This window comes from Labrus bergylta, chromosome 17 (genome assembly GCF_963930695.1).
Source record: "Labrus bergylta chromosome 17, fLabBer1.1, whole genome shotgun sequence".
Classification (NCBI taxonomy): Eukaryota; Metazoa; Chordata; class Actinopteri; order Labriformes; family Labridae; genus Labrus; species Labrus bergylta.
The window spans coordinates 24035133-24056405 of NC_089211.1; the positions used below are offsets into that span (position 1 = coordinate 24035133).

Here is a 21273-nt window from a genome sequence, read left to right on the forward strand (position 1 = left end):
AGCTTTTAATGTATGATTGTGATGTATTTTTCTGTTTTCTGTAGTTTTACCTTTATTGTTGTTATCTTTATGATTTGTGTGTAATGTTGCAATGTCTGTTTGTCTGTCGTTACTGTGCTGTTCTTTCTGTTTTTAACTATTGTAAAGTGTCTTTGAGGTTTTTTTTATCAATAAAATGTATTATTATTATTATTATTATTATTATTAATAACAATAATAATAATAATAAAGAAGGTACCTGTGTGTCCGATCAGCCCGAAAGCTGTTCATTTGCACTTACTGATGTTGTTTCCTCCTCCCTAGATCCTTGATTATGTTATAGGCCTACTACTCTCTGATGTTCATCGCTTTGGATAAAAGTGAATAAGTGACAGTCTACAAACAAATTCTATGGACATGTGCTGTAGATTTGTATTTCAATATCTAAGGAGAACTAATTAAATAAATAAAGTTAAATAAAGATAAAGAGAATTTAGTTATTATTATATATTATTTTATATAATATTTATATTATTATATATATATATATTATTATTTTTTTGTCAATGTAGTATTATGCTTCCCGACCCACACTCCATACCAGTTGGTGGCGGTAATGCACCAAAAACATTGTCTGACAACCGGAAGAAAACGACCAAGAAGCAGAAGAACTACAACACAATTTGCGCATGCGCGGGTCCTCCAAAACACCGAAATTACCGCAGGAGGATATTGAAGGAAAACAATGCTATATCTTGTAAGTAAATACATTTTTTGAATAAAGTATGGTTTGTATGTGAACGGTGTTTTTATTTTTGAATGTATTTTGAACGTCAGTGTGACACACGGTACGATAACAGAAGTCAGCAGGCTGTTGTTTGGTGTTCAACATTCAGAGCTGATTTATTTCGATAATTTGACTTCATTATGAAACATCAGCTCGAATACAAGACCTGCTGGTGTTTGTTAAATACACGATCTTCATTTTCCAGGTGTCTGCAGTGTGAGCTCAGTGTGACAGCTCGGTGTGTGTTCAGTGGAGGGACAGGTCAACATGTCAGCCTCAGACGGGACCTCAGACTGTCCTCAGGACATGGAGGGGATCTGTGTGATGCCGGATCTAAGTGCCATCAAGACGGAGCCCTCGGTGGGGGGCAGTCCGGAGAACACAAACACCCAAAATGTGGCCATGGGCATCAAGTTCATCCTGCCAAACCGCTTTGACATGAATGTGTGTTCAAGGTTTGTGAAGTCTCTGAACGAGGAGGACAGCAAGAACATCCAGGACCAGGTCAACTCGGATCTGGAGGTGGCTTCTGTTTTATTCAAAGGTGGGCTGGCTTCACAACACACCTGTGCTGTGTCCGAACTGCCAAGTACCTCCTCAATCTATCAGTAGGCAGTAGACCAGGGGTGGGCAACTGGCGGCCCGGGGGCCACATGCGGCCCCCATCAACCATCAACGTGGCCCTCAGGTTAATTTTTTTACACATCAATTAATTGGAAACATGAAGAAAAGATGATGAAATCTGCCATGAAATCATGAAAACCAGAAATACGTCCATCACTGGTATATGTTGAGTTAAATTTGAGACATAATTGACTGTAATTGTTTAATTTGGCCCCTTGGCAGTGAGAATTATATGAATGTGGCCCTTGCTGTGACCAAAGTTGCCCATCCCTGATGTAGTCAGTACCTACTATCTGCTGCATACTGTTAGTACCTACTGTTCAGTATGCACACACAGGAGGCAGATATTTGTTCCTACTTCTTCTGAGTCATTCAGTATGGAAGTGACATCGTTTACGTTTCACGAACCGACCGCATCCACTCGTTTTTGTTTTTGTTTTTGTTTAGCTTTATTCAAGAAGAGTAAAAAACAATATCACAATGTAAATCAAGTAAAAGATTAAATAAGTAAATAACATACAGAACATAAAGTACAAATGAAAGACAGAAATATACAGAATATAAAGTAAACCAATAAAGACATTTAAATAGTGAAATCATTATTTAAATAGAGGAAAGGTTTTATAATAATGCAGACATTTGTTTTATTTTCTGTTGTTAATTAAAAGTAGTGATTTCAGTCGGGACTTTAAATTAAGATTAAAAATGGATTCTATTAATCCACGCTCGTTTGTTTTGATTTGGAGGCGGACGTGACGTGACGATTTACGTTTAATTTCGCGCAGCATTGTGGGTAAAATACAATTCATTTCCTGAAAGCACGCATCCGATCCATACTGCATGAAACCAGGAAGTTAGTATCCACACTGAAATGTTCAGTATACTGAGGTGGACCCAAACAATGACCACTGAATGACCACGAGGGTTCAGTCGACTGAAACACTGACTACTGAAACACTCACTACTGAACTGTGACTACTCAGAAAGGACCCTGGATTTGAACCCTAGATTTGACTCTAGTTGGTGCTTACATTTCAATTTGGTAAATATCTGACCAACTTAACTAATGTGATCTTACTTGTTTTCTGTAGCTGAGTGCAATATCCAGACCTCGCCCTCCCCGGGTATCCAAGTGCGTCATGTTTACACGCCCTCCACCACCAAGCATTTCTCCCCCATCAAACAGTCGACCACGCTCACCAACAAACACCGTGGCAATGAGGTTTCCTCGACACCTCTGTTGGTGCATTGTAAGTACCACAAGTCTTCATTTGTTTCTAAACACAAATCAAGTCAACATTTTTTTATCATATTTCTTTTTCCTCAGCTCTGTCCATTCATCAGCTCGCAGCCCAGGGGGAAATGGTGTTTCTGGCCAGCAGGATTGAACAAGGTAGGCCGTGCACCTGGTTTCTAAAATGTATATTATCATTGTGTAATGTTTATAAATAAAAAACACACAATCGCTGGTATTAAAGGGCTGCAGCAACTAACAATAGTTTTCATTATAGGTTTATTTTCTTGATTAGTTATATGATGATTTTAACATCTATTAAAGTCAGAAAAAACACCATTTCTAAGGGTGCACTCACACAAAAGGGTGCTTCATGATGACGTAAAGCCATGCATTTGTCGTTTTACAACGTGATGATGTATGTACAAAAGGTAACTATGCTCAGACCTGGTTGGGTTTGGAGCAATGTGAGTGGAGGCCATTGGGGGACAATCGTGCTTTGGCACATTACAGGGTAACTTGGTCTTGTGTGAGTGCGCCCTAAGAGACCATCATGATGTTTTCTTATATCAGACAAACCATACTCATAGGAAGGGTTAGAATTGAATTTCATATTTGACCTGAAAAAGAAAGCAAAGTCATACATCTCCTCATGTTTGACTTTATAGAGACTGTGATCAACCTGCAAGACGAGGAAGGCTTCACCCCTCTGATGTGGGCCGCTGCACACGGACAGATCGCTGTGGTCGAGTTTCTGCTTCAGAATGTACGACAGAATTAACTCAAGACTTTGTTTCATGGTTTTATCATAATAGAGCATGCTCCTCTTTAATCTGTGAATGGTATCGTTCTCGATCATTCTGTGCTGTAGGGTGCTGACCCCAACCTCCTGGCCAAAGGGAGGGAGAGCGCGCTGTCTCTGGCCTGCAGTAAAGGATACACAGATATAGTGAAGATGCTCATTGACTGTGGTGTCGATGTAAATGAATATGACTGGGTAAGAAGTCTTCATTTGAATCCAATATTAAGAAGCAGGAGTCATCAGTTTTATTTTGACCTCTTGTGATGTTTTTGTTTCTTCTGCTGGGTTTCAGAATGGAGGAGCCCCTCTGCTGTACGCTGTCCATGGGAATCATGTGCGCTGTGTCGAGATCTTGTTAGGTGAGGACGAATCTATCCCCGAAAGTAACATCTGCACAAATGTGTCTTTAACATTTTTATATAATCATCACAGCAATGCTTTTCTTTGAAGAATATCTTGAGTTACATTTTACTGGGGGTTTACTCTGAACTCCAAAAAATGTGGAACAATTTACAACAGTGTCTCAAGATCGACACTCTTGTTTCTCTCAGGCAGATTAAGACAAAGATCTCAAACTGCTCTACCACAGTGTGTAATTGAGAATCATCCTGACCTGTCTTTGTTGTTTTATTTGTTTCCCTTTTGTTTGTTTTTGATATGCATCTCGACATCATTGTAAATGAGGGAAACCTCAATGATTTTTTTGAGGCTTAAATAAAGGTTTGAAATCAATCAATCAACCTTTATTTATACTCGAAAGATCATTGAGGGGCAAACCCTCATTTACAACGACGTCGAGTCATTACAGAAATAATTAGAAAGCAGACATTAAATCAAAAAGAAAAACAGGGGACAGATAAAAACAAGACTCCTAAAATCAGTCTACAAAAGGCTAAAATGTACAAAGATAATTAAGCGAGTACAAAACTGCAATAAATAAACACACTGATGTAAAACAGTTACAAACAGAAATGAAATGAAATCAAACACCATGCTAAAGATTTGTTTTTTGTCTTCCAGAGAGCGGAGCTGATCCTACCATCGAGTCAGACTCTGGCTTCAATGCGATGGACATGGCCGTTGCGATGGGCCACCGGAACGGTACGTGTAAATAAAACATACAGACGATGAACGCTGAAAAACATTTCCGGCAAAATCTGGAATGTAGGAGTAGTTGAGCTCAGCCTGCTTTGTCTCTGAGAGTGAAAGTTTGACAAATACAACCGTAGTGCAACCAAGTAAACATGAGCATGGATACAGGTGGAACTATAATGTGCTGCGTGTGTCTGTGTTCAGTCCAACAGGTGATGGAGGCTCACTTACTGAAGCTACTGATGGGAATCAGAGAATAAACTGTGACACCAGAAGGGACGCCACGCCCGGGCTCTGGACAATCATGTAGCGCGCTCTGACTGTTGGACAACAGAAATATTACGCTCCATTAAGTAATAGTTCTAGTGCATCACGTCATCATCATCATCATCATCATCATCATCATCATCGTGTTGTAATGATGTCTGTGATGGTTTTGCTGTGTGATTTCAACATTTCAATTTAAACCCTCTTTCATGTAATTTTGAGTGAAAATCTGCACTGACAGAAATGCAGCGCAGGGTCGAGGGATTCTCTTTCACTGAGCGTGGAGGTTTTTAAGAGTCTGTGTCCATTCAAGGCTTTTTTTTTGTTGTTTGCGGTGGCTGTGCCTGTTTTCCAAACCCGCCCTGAGCACAAAAAAGACCCTCGACCTATCAGCTGTTCTTCATCGCTGCAACTTTTGACAAACTGCTTTGTTGACGGTCACTTCTCCCTCACCGACCAATCAGCGTCAAGAAGGGGCGGGACTTCTGATATCAGCTTTCTCAGCAATGATGGAGGAAATGAAACTAATGTGACTCGTCTCTTTGATGGTTCAGTTTACACAGGACAAGATTTTGTTACTTAATTTGATGTTTTCTTGGTGAAATAATTTCCTTCATTCAAGAATACACGGAGCTATTTCAAACAGACCGACTAGAAACCATCAAGGGAAGCAGAAGCCAGCTTGTGTAACCTAGCAACAGTTAACACCAGCAGAAACACTCTGAAACTGAGGCGGTGGGTGCCAACGCAAAAAAAGAAAAAAAAGGCCATTCATGGACACAGACTCGTATTTGTAGTTGAAGTATTAATTCTTTTCCTGTCATGGCAGGTGTGTTTTTTTTTTTTAAACTAACTTATTAACTGTAATGATGGGTGGTCCTCATTTACCACATATCAGAGACTCGTCTAAAGACCACCGAGGGAATTTAAAAAATCCATAGTAACAGATTTTGAGCTTTTGCTGCTGTGCCGTTTGTTGGTCCTGATGTGTTTTTGTGTAGACTGTACTGATTTTATTTATTTATTTTGATTGTGATGTGATGTGACAGTTTTCCCGTTAAGTGTTTTTTTCTTTTCTTCTGTATTGTGATACTGTCCTCTGACGTCTTGTGAATTTTAAACAAACCTCTCGCCTCCTTTTCAACATCTCCCACGGGAAAATAGTGGACCCGTCTGCCACTGTAAAAGGACGATTGTGTTTTATACCATAACTCAGAAGTCATGTGTCAAAAACAAACGTGTATTTACCTCTGCGTCATTCTGTAAGAAAGGTCAAAGCACTGTTCAGTCAGTGAAAAGAAGCTGTTATTTAATAAAAGATCTTTTTAAAAACTGCAATCAGCTCGATCTATAATCACTGGAAGTGTAAACAAGGAACAGTATGTAACTCTGACCCCTAGTGTTTAAAATGGGTACTGCAGTCTAAATTCTAAACATCATAGAGAGCTGTCTCCCCCCCCTCCTCTCTAGAGTCGACGCTCACTCAGGTCACTATGTGGTGGACTCTGAAGCTTCAGTGTTTATCCAGCTCTGCATGGGTCTGTAAACCTTTCTGTGTTCTAACCTCTCTCCATTTTTCAAAAGCATCTCCAATATTGATCCTAGTTTGAGCACGTTTCTGCTCGTGGAGCTTATTAGAAACATGCAGAGGCTTTTTAGGTCGGGTACAATCACTTCTATCTGAACCACTTCTCTTGACCGCTTCCATCGCTGCAACACCTGTTGACCTGATAACTGCTCTCATATCTGGCAAACCGAGGGGCGTCCAAAACGGCCGTGTGAGGGCGCCTTCAAACCTTCTCTGGTCCAAACAAATCCAGAGCATTCAGGAGCAGAATCTAAAGTTAGAAGGAGGACATACTGGCTGCTGCATTGTTGTCAGAGAAGCCAGCACTTCAACATAACATGTTTCCTTAATGTCTGATCAGATAGTAAGATACCTTTATCATTTTATTCAGTAGATATCTTACTGATTGCTCCTTTAAAGACTGATTTCAGCTATGTTTAGAACAATGAGGTCAAATACTAAATAATAAGTAACACTGTTTTTTTTAGATCAACCTGCACACACAAACAGTGTTTCAGCTGAGGGGAAAAAAAGAAACAGAACTGCAGGCTGTGTATCGACAGTAGCAAAGGTTTATTCCAGATACGGTGGTTTGAGCGAGGCCACAGAGAGTTCAGGTTCAGTAACACGGAGGAAACAGATGTACAACAGGAGAGACACTTTACACACAGTCTCTCTCTCTCTTTTGTTTTTAACTTGACAAACAGACCACAGAGCACAACAAGCATTAACACAGTCTGATGGAGAAACAAGAGGTGAAGTCAACACTGAAAAACACCTCACTGTTTCAAACTCCTGCCCCTGCTTTCTAACAGCGCTGAGGACTCAGAGTGTAAAACTCGCTTCAGGTGTGGCACAGATCACGCTCACCGCCACATGTCGACAGATTCTTCCTCGCAGGGTATTTTAACTCTCCACCTCCTGAAATAGACAGAAAAAAAACACATCTTGTTCCCCTCATGGTCCTGGTCAAGTATTGACACTCTAAAAGGAGTCCCCCCCCCCCCCCCCCTCCTGGTTTGCTCTAGTTCGCCTCGTCCTTGGATGCTTCATCGAAGTTCTCCACCAGATCTGAAACAACAGAAAGGATAAGTGATTACAAACTGGGACGATGCATCGACTCTTTTTAACTCTATGAAACAGACTGAAGGTGATACTGATGCCTCTTTAAGACCTGCAAAAGCAAACAAGACCATCAGCTACAAGATCGATTATTTCTTTTTCTTTTTCTTGACAGCCTTTACAGGTGTATATCATCCAATACATTTGGTAGTAATTCATACATCCATTTCATTGTCATAATAACAATGCAAATAAGAATAAAAAAAGAAGAGGATGACAACACAACCCTGCAAAACCTGGAGTTTTCTCAGCCCCCGGAGTCATCATTCAAAAGCATCATTTCAGGAGAACAGGTAATTAGCAAATTCAGTTTTTCAGTCAGGACTTCTGTCATTTGCATCCAAAACTTTTGAACAGGCGGACACTCCCACATAATATGTAGGAATGTCCCTATTTGGTTTCAGGATCGATTATTTCTATCGCAGGTGGAGGACAGAAAGTGTCACAGCACGCTGCAGAAACGGTCTTTGTTTACATTTTCCCTCCACAAAGATTCTCAGTGTGTGAAACTTTTGTCTGCTCAAAGAAAGCAGGATGGTTTTTTTTTTTTTTTTTGCACCAGTGAAGTAACTAAGCTCAGCCGTCATAATATTGTTGCAAAGTGAAGACAGAGAAACAGAAAATACAAAACAAAAACAAATTCAGAAAAAAAAAAGTAAAGTTGATGATTTTTTTCAAACTTTTCTTTGATCACATCAGTCGAAAACAAGCGACATCATAGGTCACGTCGATGCCTGTTTTTTAAGATCTTATGAATTCAAAGATCAAATAAATGGTAGATGAATTCATGATGAAGATATTGAGAAATGATTGTCGATGACGTTGTTTTGGGGCTTTTCTTTTAGAGACAGGACAGTGGATAGGGTTAGAAATCAGGGAGAGAGAGAGAGAGAGAGAGAGAGAGAGAGAGAGAGAGAGAGAGAGAGAGAGGAATGACGCAGAAAAGGAGCTACAGGCCGGATTTGAACCCGCCTTGAGGACTGTACCTGGTGGTGCACGCACTAAACACAAGGCCATCAGCGCCCCAGGAAGAGTGTTTTTTAACTTGATAACCGCCTCTCTCTCTCTCTCTCTCTCTCTCTTCTCTCTCTCTCTCTCTCTCTCTCTCTCTCTCTGCCTCTCTCTCTCTCTGCCTCTCTCTCTCTCTCTCTCTCTCTCTCTCTCTCTTTCTCTCTCTCTCTCTCTCTCTCTCTGAGGGTCGAGGGGGTTAAAATGGAAACAATCGAAGAGGTCTGAGTAAACAGGTCCCCCCCCCCCCGAGCTCCAGAACAAAAAAGGAAACTGAACTCCAATAACAACACGATGGCAGAAGGCTGTTAACCCCCGCGCGCCCATCGGCCTTTCCAACTGCTCCCACCGCCGACTGCACGTGTAATCGTTTGTTACATTAAGCGAGAGAGTCCTGGGAAAAGGGCCCGAGAGCGCTGTAATGACAACCTCATGTGTTCGGCCCCGTTTTCTCACAAAGAAAAGCAAACTGGATGTGAACATCTTATAAACAGAAGACATGATTCAAACCCTGCGTTGCACCATCATCTGGAGCCAGTGACGAATCTCCTTCTGATGACCTCTTACGCAGGCCGAAAGAAAACAAACCCGCCGTGCTTATTTAACCGACAGAGGCCGAGAGGGAAAAAAAAACACACAAGTCTAACAAAGGAGCGTGAAAAGAGAGTTTCTTAAATCAGCAGAGTGTTGGAGAAAGGTGCAAGCAGACAAGTGTCCATGTGCAGGTGAGCACTCACCTGGAACGTCATCATCCTCTTCTTCTACTGTTGCAATTGGCGCTTTTCCATCTACAGCTGGAGGAACAAAAAAAAAAAGATGATGTGTGAGAAGCTTGAACAGCAGTTTAAATCGACCGATGGCCAGAAACAATAAACGCTGACGGGGAAGATTCCCGTCTGAGCAGTCTGACTACAAAGGATTAGAGATGTGAGTTTAGGATGCTGTGGTGGTAACTGGCTTTTCTTTACTGGTTTAAGTGGCTACTAATGAAATAAAAGGAGTAGTCCTGACTCCACTTATTAAGGGACATCAGTCAGTGAGATAGCTTGATAGGATTAAGCCACATACTGATTTGCTACTCGAGCAGACAGCCGTCACTTGTCTGAGTATTTACGCCGATCAGAGAATCGTATAAATGGCCGGAGCATGGCTGACTCCGCTACGCTATGTGGCGCTGTACCCCTTTCAACACGTGGTTACAGAGCCACTTCCTGTTGACCTAAACGTCACAGCAACAACAAACTATCTGGCGGCACTGGAACAAAGATGGCGTACGAGGAGATGGACGACGCTACAGCTACGTGCATTATTTACATTCTAACAATGCATACTAGAAGAACAACGGATCTTCTGGCTGCAGCGATCACAGCAGAAGGAAACAACACTACTATTCATCACGTCGTCTCCGTCCACTTCCGGGTGAAAGCCCCGGCGGAAATTCTCGAGCACGTGCAGAACGCAAAATCCGCTTACGGTACGATGGCTGAGTTTACACGCTGTTAGTTTGCTGACTATGAACGACTTATCGAGGTGTTCTTTTCTGATTGGAAGATGTCCGATGTAGGTCGGACTAAGATGTTTACAGGCATTTAAAAAGTCCAAACAGTGTCTGATACGATCAGAAATTTGAATATCTAGCACCATGAAACCCTACTGAGTGAAAACTACAAATATTCATTAACTGCTCGGTCAAAGTGCAGAGGTTAGAAGGTACCTAAACTAAGCAAGGAAGGCAACTGCTTGGGGCACTAGACCAGTAGAGCCTGAGAGCTCACAAACTTTACACCACAGCAGTAGCCGCCTGTGCAAATTTTGCAATGACAGTAGGAATCCTCCCTAAGGGGGCCCTTTCTGACAGCACTCACTCTTGTTGCCCTGCTAAGCGTTGAATGCAAAGTTTGTCAATGAAAGTCAACAAAGAAAAAAAGGAAGCTAGTATCATATTACAGTTATGCAGAGACATGAATATTATATACTGGTGGGAAAATCTACAGAGCGCTACATGCTACATTATGACTCGCTTAATGTGTTGTAGGAGCGTTGGAACAACATTTAAGATTTGAATAAAACTTGAAACAAAAATGCAAAAGCTGAAATCCGTACTCCAATATGTGTTTTTATAATTTTAAATGTGTTTGCTACCGTTCCTGAATCCTACTCTTCTTCTCTTGGCTTCTTATTGACCCCTTAACATCTCACAGGAGTTCAGATTTAAGGATTTAGTACGCTAACCTGAGACAAGGAACGCAATTAAGAGCTGTGCACCCATCACTGTAGGAGGTGTGAATCTCTACGACACCAAAGACAACTTTACTAAAATTATATGTGGAGAAAATATTGCTATCTGTAAATTTGGAATGCCCTCTAGTGGACAAAATGTGTAAGTGCATGCTGATAACGACTGATCGATTGTAAAAGATTGAGAGTCCTAATGTGTTTAAATAAAACACCCCGGGGGGACTGACCCTGTTTGGGCAGAGCCTCGGCCAGTCTCCTGAGGCTCGTCAGGCTGTCTGCTCCCAGCTGGTTCAGGATGCCAGGCAGCATCTCGGTCAGCTGTTTGGTCTCAGCGTGGCCGGTGATGGTGAAGGTGTTGGCGGCGAGGGAGGCCTGCACTTTGGGGTTGTTGAAGTGGATGACCGTTCCTTGATTTGTAAACATGTTGACCTGCGACACAACAACAGGTTGGTACAGTTCAACAACAATTCAAAGGAACAGGCAGTGACACTTTTTATTACAATGGAATAAAAACAAACGAGGAGAAAGTTAGAGCGTACCTCCTCAATACCAGAAATGTTGTTGACACCGAGCTTCTTTAAGGAGAACTGGAGCTTCTTGTCGTCTGCGGTGGCTGTTCTGTGTACGACCTTCTTCTTTCTGCGAGCACTGCCCTGTGACGACATTATACAAACACACTTCTGTATAAACCTCCTTTTCTTGATCTTACACCAGCCGTATGAAACGTGTATCTCACTGAATCTCAAATGACTGCATCATAAACTACAGCTCTCATTCCTGTTTGCAATAGAAACTGCTGAATGTAGCCGCACTGACTGACATCATGTAGAACATCATCAGCATAAAAACTCTTCATTCCACAAAACGAGAGAAAATGTGTAGATAATTTCAGGAGGACTGCTCCAGAGATTCTCCAGACATAAGCTCCTCACAGCGGGAGACTAACACTATCAGTGGACGACGCAACAGAGTCTGCTATGAAGCTATAATGAGAATATCTGACTTTAAATAAATGCTACGTGTAGTTCAACAGAATGACCACATCAACAAAAGAGTGGAGAACAACATCCAGACGAACAGAAAAGCTCACTCTGACTTGCTGCAGAAAAACACTAGGTGTCTGGCAGGAGATATTCAGGTTGAAGTCCGTGAAACATTTAGCTGTTTGCATTCACACATGCAGCTTCTCCTGGAAACATCAGCTGTTTTTCAGGAGTTTTCTGCAAGTGTGAAAGCCTTAACAGAGGATGTAAGCTCATCTCTTTTCAGTCAGACCATTACTGTATGCAACTTCTTGCTATTTTATTTTAGGAAGTAATATATGTCACAACTGGTTTCAACTTCTTAGCACAGATAGTTGTTGTTCCCTCATTTGTAACCGACACTAAACCTTGAAAACTGAGAAGTCTTTCAAGCATTTTTAAAAGTAGAGAAAACAGAGTGTTGTTGCAGGAAACTGAACATATCATGAAGTCTATGACGATGCATTTATTTCACTTATTACCTTTCCGCCGATGCGGACTTGGGCCTGTAGTTTAGCGAGTTTTTCTTGATTCATCGCTGCTTCTTTCATCTGGAAAAGAAAAAGCACATTTCAGACGACTGTGTTAGTGTCAATGGTTTAGCTGATCGTTAACCTGCCAGCCTGGGAACAGTTTAAATACATTTCAGGTGTTAAAATGTCATGCCGTCGTTAAAAATTAAACCAAAACGTTTCCCAAGGCGTGAAGCGAAGCGTGCAGAGAAAAAGAAATCAGGTCAGACTCAGACACACTGAAAAAACATTCACTAACTCAAAGTTGATTCATTCATATCTTTTAAAGGTTAAGAAATAATAAGTGGTTATTTTTGCTTGACATTCTAAACTGATGATACAATCCAACAATCATTTTCCTGCCTTTAGAGTGACAGCGAGAGCAAAAACAAATCCCACTAGTCGGTCAGGGTATTTACTTTATTGACAACAGTAGTGCTCCACAGTGATGTTATTAAAGTAATGTATGGTTTTCTCTCGTCTGTTTTTCATGTGTATTGAAAGTATGGATGTTTGTTATCGCTGTGACGACAGTATCTTGTGTAGATGATGCATGCAGCCTAACTTCCTGCCACTTCTCCACCTCGACGGTGCTGCTGTCTAATTACAGGAGTGCCTGAGATTAACTTTGAAGACGACAGTGCAGAATTGCAGAGCTGCAGATCACATCCCAGGAGTAACTCGAAAGTATATTTGCTGAACGTAGAAATTCAACATTTTCTTCACGTTTTACAACAAGTGGGTCTGATCGGGTTTATTCATGTGCTGATTCAAAGTTTTGAGCTCATTGAGTAATGCAAACACGATCTAATCTAGCCCAGAAGACAAACAATACAGTTAACATCTGAAGATTGATGGAGAGAGAAAATGAATGGTGGCTTCTCAATATAAATCAAAGCAGTGACCACTCACAGAAGTACACAAACAAAGTTAACTGCCAATCGGATTTTTGAAAAGAAAAGAAAATACATCAGCTGACTTCTTTGCAAAAGCAGTGAGTAACAAGAGTGGAGTCCAAAGTTTGATATTTGTCTTTCAAATGTAGTGGAGTAAAGGTTTCCCCAAAAATGATACCTCAAGTAAACTACAGATACTTAAAGAGAGACGGCTAAACACTGAAGCTTCAGTGTCCGTCACAGCTCTCTCCAATGTTTTGAATTTAGACTGCAGTACTAAATTAAAACGCTCGATGTTCGAGTTACATATTGTTCCTTTAACATACTGTACTCAAGTAAATTTACTCTGTTACTGTCCACCACTGTTAAACAAAAACACAGAAATCAGGTTTCAAACATTGCTTTCCTTCTGTTTCGAGAAAGAAATACTCGATGCAAATTTTGTGCAAAATACTCTTTAAAAACCCTTCAGTTCAGTTTGTCCGCTTTGGGCTACCGTACAAACATGGCGGCTGCGATATGGCGGACTCAGTGGAGCAGACCGATTACATCTGTGAATGTGAAGACTCATTTTAAAGGTACAAAATCACAAACTTAACTCTAATAAAAACACACTCATGTATCTCCTTTGTAACGTCAAGAGAAGTCAAGTCTTCAACCGTAAACACATTTCACACAAACTACATCAGTGTGAACTTAACTTATACGTGACAAAGGTACGGTGGCTGGGAAGTGCAAAGCAAAAATTACAACGTGTTAAACACTTTTACAAAATGTGAGACAAATTGACATTTTGAAAAACATTTTTACATTTTATGAAACAAATTTACATGTTTGTCAAACACTTTTACAATCGCTGAGACAAATGTACGAGTGGCAGAACACTTTCACCGGTCCCCAAACTAATTTTACAAACGACAGAATCTTAACGAAAAGGGAATGTACCGTAACAAAACAAACAAAGTGACCCCTCACTCGATCACTTCAGGGTCACTTCCGACATTTGGTACATTCATGAGAGCAACCCATCCGGGTCCTTTGCCCAAACGATGCCGGCCCCGCCCCTTTCTGGGTGAAATCATTCCATCTGAGTGAATGGCGGTTAATGGACAAGTCGGGGTCATTACCGATTTAAAGTCTTAAAAAATGAAAACTGTACATTAAAACTACAAGTATGAGCCTAAATGTGATGAGCAGTGATGTAAACATTTAAAATATGACATTTCTGAACATCGACATCATAACGGTGTAAAATGAACCACGTACGTGAGTGTCTGTTCAAACGAGTCATCAGAGGAAACGGACTTTAAACACCTGATGAGTCATTATTAACAGAGTTACCTGAGAGGGATCTTTACCTTTAAATAATCTTTATTTGTAACATTTTCTAACAGTGTTCAGAGCTGTAATGGAGAGGTTACAGATGTTTACATAAACTGAGTTATCAGCTGATTTAGAATAACACAGGTACCTGGATGATATTCAAACCTTTTGGATTCACACCTGAGTGTAAATAATGATGAGTGGGGCGAGACGACGTGTTATATTCTTTTTATTTTGACATTTATTTTTCAGGAAGAGGATTTGGTGTCGTGTTCCTTCGTTTAGACATTTTCACCAACGTGTTTATGATGTGACAGTTGAAACGTTGTTAACACGTTAGTGAATGAATGTGTGAAGAATCCGTTATCACACTTCTCTTCTGCTTTAAAGCAGGAACATGACACTTTAATCCTCTCTAGTTTCAGTCCAAACACACACAGCTCTTCTTTTACTTTTCTTTGTCTTCTGGAAATGAAAACCCGAAACTAAATCATGTTTTTAAAATAGTTTGAAGTACAAAAAGCTTCGCAATCGCGTTTAATCTCAGGGCTAGCAGCGTTTCTCAGGACTTGTTTTCACGCAAACGGGGGCGTGGTCACTCTGGTTAGCCGGAAGTGACGTTCGACTGCTCTTATGAATTCCCAGTTTGTAAATTTGTCTCAGCGATTGTTGAAGTGTTTCACACCTTAAGCATCTGTTTTATAAGATGTCAATTATTATTATTTTTTTTAGGTATAAGTGTTTTGGGTTTTGTAATTTTATTTTCTAAAAATGTTTAAAAAAAAAATTCGCTTTGCACTTATCGGCCACCGTACAAAGGTGTGCTAGTGTGCTTTAAGAAAGTAGCAGCTAAGCATGCTAATGTTGTAAACACGGAGCAACAACACACATGTAAACACACACAAGAGGGAGGCTGAGGTGAACCAGCACATGTTGGTTTATTACCCATCGAAAGCTAAATGATTTGTCTCATGTGATCACAGAAACAAGGTGCGGTTTTAGCTCTTGAGCAATAACTTGTCGGCTAACTGCAGCTAGCTCCTCCGGCTAGCGGAGTGGACGGCCTGTCACCCGCAGCCTCACACGACCCGTCACTAAGTGTTCAGATTCAACACCAACCCACAGATTTCAGCCACCAGAGACAGAAAAGGCTTTGGTTTACCTCTGGCCGTCGTATCGAGGGGAAACAGTGCAGGGAAGAAGGTATTTAAAGCTCCTCACTGACCTGTAAACTAACTGCAGACACATGCGGGGAGCAAGATGGAAGCGAGAGAGAGGAGGGCGGAAGTGACGTCAGGGAATTAAAAAAAAAAAAAAAAACGCAGATTCGTTTTGGGATTTTTTTTGCCCTGAGTTTAGATTTGAAGGCAACACTTTCCGTTTCTCGTGAGAGAATATTACAATTTATTTATTTTGAATTTAATTAGTCAATTATTTTTTATTTTAATTAAGTTAAATGAAGTCACGCTGATCTGCAGCTGCACGGAAGAAGAGAGACGTACATAATTCTTTGATTCAACACATCAGGATTGTTTGACGAAATGATTGAACCCAATTCCACATCAGATTAAGATTAATAATGTTTAAAAACAGTATTCTTCTTTCAGTGAAATTGTCCTGTGATATGCATATTCTCTTCCCTAAAAAGCTCTTTTGTTTGTTTATTTTTAGTGTTGAAACATCTGTATGATGTTTGTTGTCACTGATCAACTGAAATATCCTTAAAATATACATGAGTATGTATATTTTAAGAATGTAAGAAAGAAGGAATAGATACTGTTATATCGTTGTTTTAGTTTTATTTTATTATTATATATTTTTATTATTATCATTATTTTTCTTTAGTATTATTATATTAATTTTGTGTTTTTTTTGTTTTTTTAATTTGTATTTTTTTATATATATATCTATTTTTTATTATTTTTTGTGTTTTGTGCTTGTCTTTTCCTTTTGCCCCCTGGTATGGTTATGTTATTGTAATTTATGTGTGTATGTGTGTATGTGTGTGTGCATGTCTGCGTGTCTATATGTATGAGCGGGGAGGGTGGGTATATTGAAAATTCAGCTCTGATCGTCTTTAATCCCCTTAAATGTCTGACTCATTTTCTCCCCCTAATTTTAGAGCACATGGTCTCCTTCAGTAAAGAGGCGTTTATAATCTCACCAGAGCAATGCACAACCATGTAATGTACATAAATGTTTGCAGGACAACCGGGATAATCAGAAAATGTATCCCCCCCCCCCCCCCCCAAGGAAGTCAGATGAAGTGCTAAATAGTTGTTACACCTTAAATACAAAATACAAAATAAAAGTGAAAATAATTCAATTTAAAAGATGTATGTTGAAATAAAATGTAAAAAAGGAAACTTTTTATGTTGTTCCATCACATCAGATTTTAAAAAGTTCCAGAGCTCTCTTCACAGTCATTCAGTGTGTGTGTGTGTGTGTGTGTGTGTGTGTGTGTGTGTGTGTGTGTGTGTGTGTGTGTGTGTGTGTGTGTGTGTGGCCTTTAAAAAAAACAAAAAAAAAAACTCTTGCTGTGATTGCTTTTGCGTTCTGGTCTACTGAGGGGGCTGTTGGCTAAGAAACCATCGGCTGTCTCTGGAGATAGTTTTCAGTCTGCAGCTGAGCATGACACCACAAAGTAAATCTAGAAAGACGGAAGCATTTCTCCTTTTTCAGAGTCACAAACTTTAACCCATCATTTTATTACAACATCAGCATCACAAGATGTAAAGAAAATTTACAAACAGCTTCTTTATAAATTAAATAATAAACATATGAATATGCATCCTGATCATTTCCCAAAACATATTCAGCAAAAAGCAAACTAAAACACAAAAACAATCACAGACTAAATCTCTTGTAAGCCTAATTATAATACATTCAGAAGCTCTAAGCGGACAAGCATCCATACATTTTCAGTTGTCATTTCCAAGGCATGAAGGATATTACCAAACGTAAGCTTGATATGACAAACTGAGAAAACATTAACAGGAACTGATAAAGTTTGTTACACCCATTTAAAGAGGAACTCTGTCAAAAAAAAACCATGCTAAAGTATATTTCACTCTTTTGTACAGTTGTGCACCCTCATGATATTTTCACAGCACATGCCCTGGGATTTAAAGTGCAGCAACTCAAAACTTGTGTGGCTCTGAACAACAAAGTTCATCCATACAGAGGAAATGATTAAATTAATGAATCCACCCACCAGAGTTCTGTTTGTTTCTCACAGGGAACAAAAATAAATCAAAATGTTTGAAAATGATGCAAAATGACTTTTTAAAGACTTTTTAATCTACACTCTTAGGTCTGACCATTTCTTATAAATCATTATTATTGTTATTAACCTTGTATGAGGCATGAAGGACAGTAGGCAGACACTTTGAGAACATATAGTGTGTGCCCCTCATGAGCAATAACACCTGCAACACCTTCTAATGTATTTTTATTCATCAATCCATATCAAGGCTGTAAGGGTTTAAAATTCTAGTATTGTAACGACCCCCCCCCCCCCCCCCAAGCGCCTGAACCCTCTTCTTTAGCACCCAAACACTCTCATGGGTCACCCTCCCACTGCATGTCATAAATAGAAGAAAGATTTCAACAACACTCACAAAACAGTTTCATCACAGGAATATCAAAACTATTTAACTGAGTTCCTTTGTCCCATATATCCACGTTTCCGAGCAGCTGTCCCAACACGCCCAGCTACCAGGACCCGCTGTGGTTCAGTGGGTAGAGTTCGATCCCCTGCTCCTGCAGCTACATGTCAGACGCTAACCCAGGTTGCTCCCTCTGCTTTATTGGTGACGTGTGAATGCTCTGGAGCTGGTTACACCAGGTCTAATGATGGATACGTTAGCCTCAGTGTGTGAATGTGTGACTAAGACAGTCAGAAGACTAGAAAAGAACAATACAAGCCCAAGTCCATTTACCAGTTAGGATATTTAAAACTTATAGAAGTGTATGAAAAGCTTCTGTAAGAAACTTGTAAAACTTTGTTGTGCAATCAAGGTGACTCAAAATGAGAACACACAAGAAGATAATCAGGAAAATTCACCTGAAGCGAGCAGGCTGGGGTGATGACAGCAGAATCTACATGTGCGACTTCATATTGTTTTTTTGCCAGTATTTTCTTCACTACTCATATGTTGTTGAATGCCTCCAGTTATCTGTAAAGCACTGATGTAAAGGCATAAACTGTCATCATAGCGTCAGACCCTGTTTTTTTGCACGCCGTCCTTTTTGACGTCATGATGCGTCCTGAGGCCTCCTCCTCTGACACTGAGGGGACATGTGAACAGGCGAGTCAGGGGGATCTTCAGCTGCAGATTACAATTTGCAGAACAAGTGCATGTGTGAAAAAGACTTGTGAGTAGAAGAAGAAAAACATCATGCAGCATTTTGAAAGTCAAACAATCCACTGTGTCAAACTTTTCTGAGGACATTTTTGCAGCGTCCTGATATTCTGACTCCGACCCGCTGCAGCAGAAACAGATGTTAAAAACTATACAGAATTCATCAATCTTCTGGCTCAGGGTCTGGTTTGCTTCTGTAGGTCATCAGTATTCATTTCACTTTGTATAAAATTCAGCTGCAAACTCCTCTCCCAGGAGCTTTAAGAACAATGTTTTCAAGATAAAATCCTGATAAATGTGATCGCTCCCCTCCATGGCTTTCCTTGTGATCGTCCCCACATTAATCACATGCATCGCAGGCCTCTCTCTCTCTCTCTCTCTCTCTCTCTCTCTCTCTCTCTCTCACACACACACACACACACACACACACACACACACACACACACACACACACTTTTGGTGACACTCTAGGTTTAAAACAGCTACGTGCTCTCTCTCTCTCTCTCTCTCGCTGTGCAGCCCGGTGGCACGGAAACACCCTCGGATCACAGAGGGGGAGAATTTAGAAACACTTCAGAGGTGGTTTACCACACATGAGAGAGAGAGAGAGAGAGAGAGAGAGAGAGAGAGAGAGAGAGAGAGAGAGAGAGAGAGTCTACCGGTTCATTCATTAAATGCATGATTCGTTTTCCTTCTATCACAGTGTCACTCTGCATTCACATGAACTAAAAAGTTCTTGTGCTTTAATTCAGTCTTTTTTATCCATGCAATCTGCACATTGACACCTTGAAATCCATTTGTTTTTAAATCTCGATCAGCTGCTTTACATCCATAATAATCTAGTTCTATTTCTATTTCTAATCTATTTCTATCATATCTATTTCTATGTTCAAATGTTTATTTGATCACTCGTCCACTTGGAGCATTTTGGTCCTCAAAATAAAGTTCTGAAAAAGTAAAACACCTGGGCTTTCATTTAAAAGTAGCATATTTAATGTAAAGCCATTTAATTTAAATTCAAATAAACGCAGCATAATGAGTCAGTCAGCTGTGAGAAATATGAAGAAGCCATCGATCCAGCCTGATTATTGATTATTGGAGAAGTTAAGTGAGATCAACAGCTTGTGAAAACGGATTAAATCAAAGCAGCATGTATTTATTTTATTTATTTAAAAATAGGGACAGTGCACATTAATGAACATAAAAAATGTAAATATGCAGATTATAGGATCATTTCCATCTGTATTCCCTTGGCAGGTTGACGGTAAACAAAGTTACCACCAATCACAAAGTTAAAACCACAATGACAAGCAAAACCAAAACAACAAGTAATGACAACAGAACAACATGAAGTGTACATTAATACACAGAGACAAATAAAACAGTAGAAAGCGTCAGAACGAACCAGTTTAAAGTGACCATCAGAGTTAAAAGATGCATCAGGCATGACGTAAACCATCGTCTTCATGTCGGTATTTATGAATAATGATTCATAAACTTTGTTTTAAATACATTAAAAAACATTCATTTCTAAAGCGTGCGTAGCGAGTGTAGGCCTTAATATCTCTGTCGATGCTTTTTAAATCTGTTTTTATTTTGTATTTTTAAAACCTGGTTTTATTTTCAAATCAATAAAATATATGTATATATAGGAGTATCATTGTTTTAACCTGTTCATATTTTCCATTGTGTGCTGCCACTTCAAACTGTGAGGTTACAGAAGTGATGGATGAATAAAACATTACATTTAATTTCAGTTAAATCAAAACTTTACTGAAGAATTACAGAAAATACATTTCTATTTCTTAAATCTTCTCGTGGATTTTCTAACAGCAGTTATTATGAAGCCTGTAAACATGAATTATTCATTATTAACGGAAACCTGTAAAGGTCGTTTTTCAGCTCAGTTCCAGGATATTGAAAATTCGAATTATCTCTGATTTTATTAACTTAACTTAAGTTGTAATGTTTGAATTAAATAAGTGACTCCTTCAGTTCTGGTTGAGAAAACATTTACAGGAGTTTTAATCTTTTATGGGCCAAAGGTTTTTGAGTTGTGAGTCAACTTCGACGCTAGATGGCGCTGCTTAAATGGAAACCTGTGAAAAAAGTTACTGAAGAAGGAAAAGGGGGCCTGGAAACGTCTGAACCAAAGTTTGGAAAAGTGAAGGCTGCGTTTAAATGATTTTTTTATTTAAGTTTTAATGTGCTAAAAGTTTTAACACCAGTTATATTTATATTTCTACAGCTGATGTTTTTGAAGAGGAACAGTGAGGAGGAGAGAGAGTGCACAAACTTCTGCAAAAGTTGGTAAATACTCGTCCTGTGTTTGCGTGAACGTGCTTGCTTTGATTAAATATAAATAAATAAAAAATAGCAATAAAAACAGTGGAAATTTTACATAATTTCTTGAGAAAAAAAAGGTAAACTAATAAT

The 21273-nt window shown here is 39.7% G+C and overlaps 2 protein-coding genes across 3 annotated transcripts; one reads left to right on the top strand and one right to left on the bottom strand.

Moving 5' to 3' along the window:
- Positions 1 to 624: 624 nt before the first annotated feature.
- On the top strand, positions 625 to 6123 carry ankra2 (ankyrin repeat, family A (RFXANK-like), 2). Its single transcript, XM_020650907.2, has 9 exons — positions 625 to 736; positions 972 to 1310; positions 2482 to 2640; positions 2718 to 2783; positions 3293 to 3390; positions 3496 to 3621; positions 3719 to 3785; positions 4447 to 4527; positions 4723 to 6123. The coding sequence occupies exons 2-9, from the start codon at positions 1034 to 1036 to the stop codon at positions 4776 to 4778; spliced, it is 930 nt and encodes a 309-aa protein (XP_020506563.1). The 5' UTR covers positions 625 to 736; positions 972 to 1033; the 3' UTR covers positions 4779 to 6123.
- Positions 6124 to 6902: 779 nt separating this feature from the next.
- btf3 (basic transcription factor 3) lies at positions 6903 to 15762 on the bottom strand. 2 transcript variants are annotated; one of them, XM_020650916.3, is made up of 6 exons: positions 15699 to 15762; positions 12225 to 12293; positions 11260 to 11373; positions 10948 to 11149; positions 9220 to 9276; positions 6903 to 7423 (listed from the first exon to the last, which is right to left on the bottom strand). In XM_020650916.3, the coding sequence occupies exons 2-6, from the start codon at positions 12291 to 12293 to the stop codon at positions 7377 to 7379; spliced, it is 489 nt and encodes a 162-aa protein (XP_020506572.1). In that variant the 5' UTR covers positions 15699 to 15762; the 3' UTR covers positions 6903 to 7376. The 2 variants fall into 2 exon arrangements, with proteins under 2 accessions (XP_020506572.1, XP_020506573.1); XM_020650917.2 differs by having other exon boundaries at positions 15636 to 15761.
- Between the last annotated feature and the right edge of the window lie 5511 nt (positions 15763 to 21273).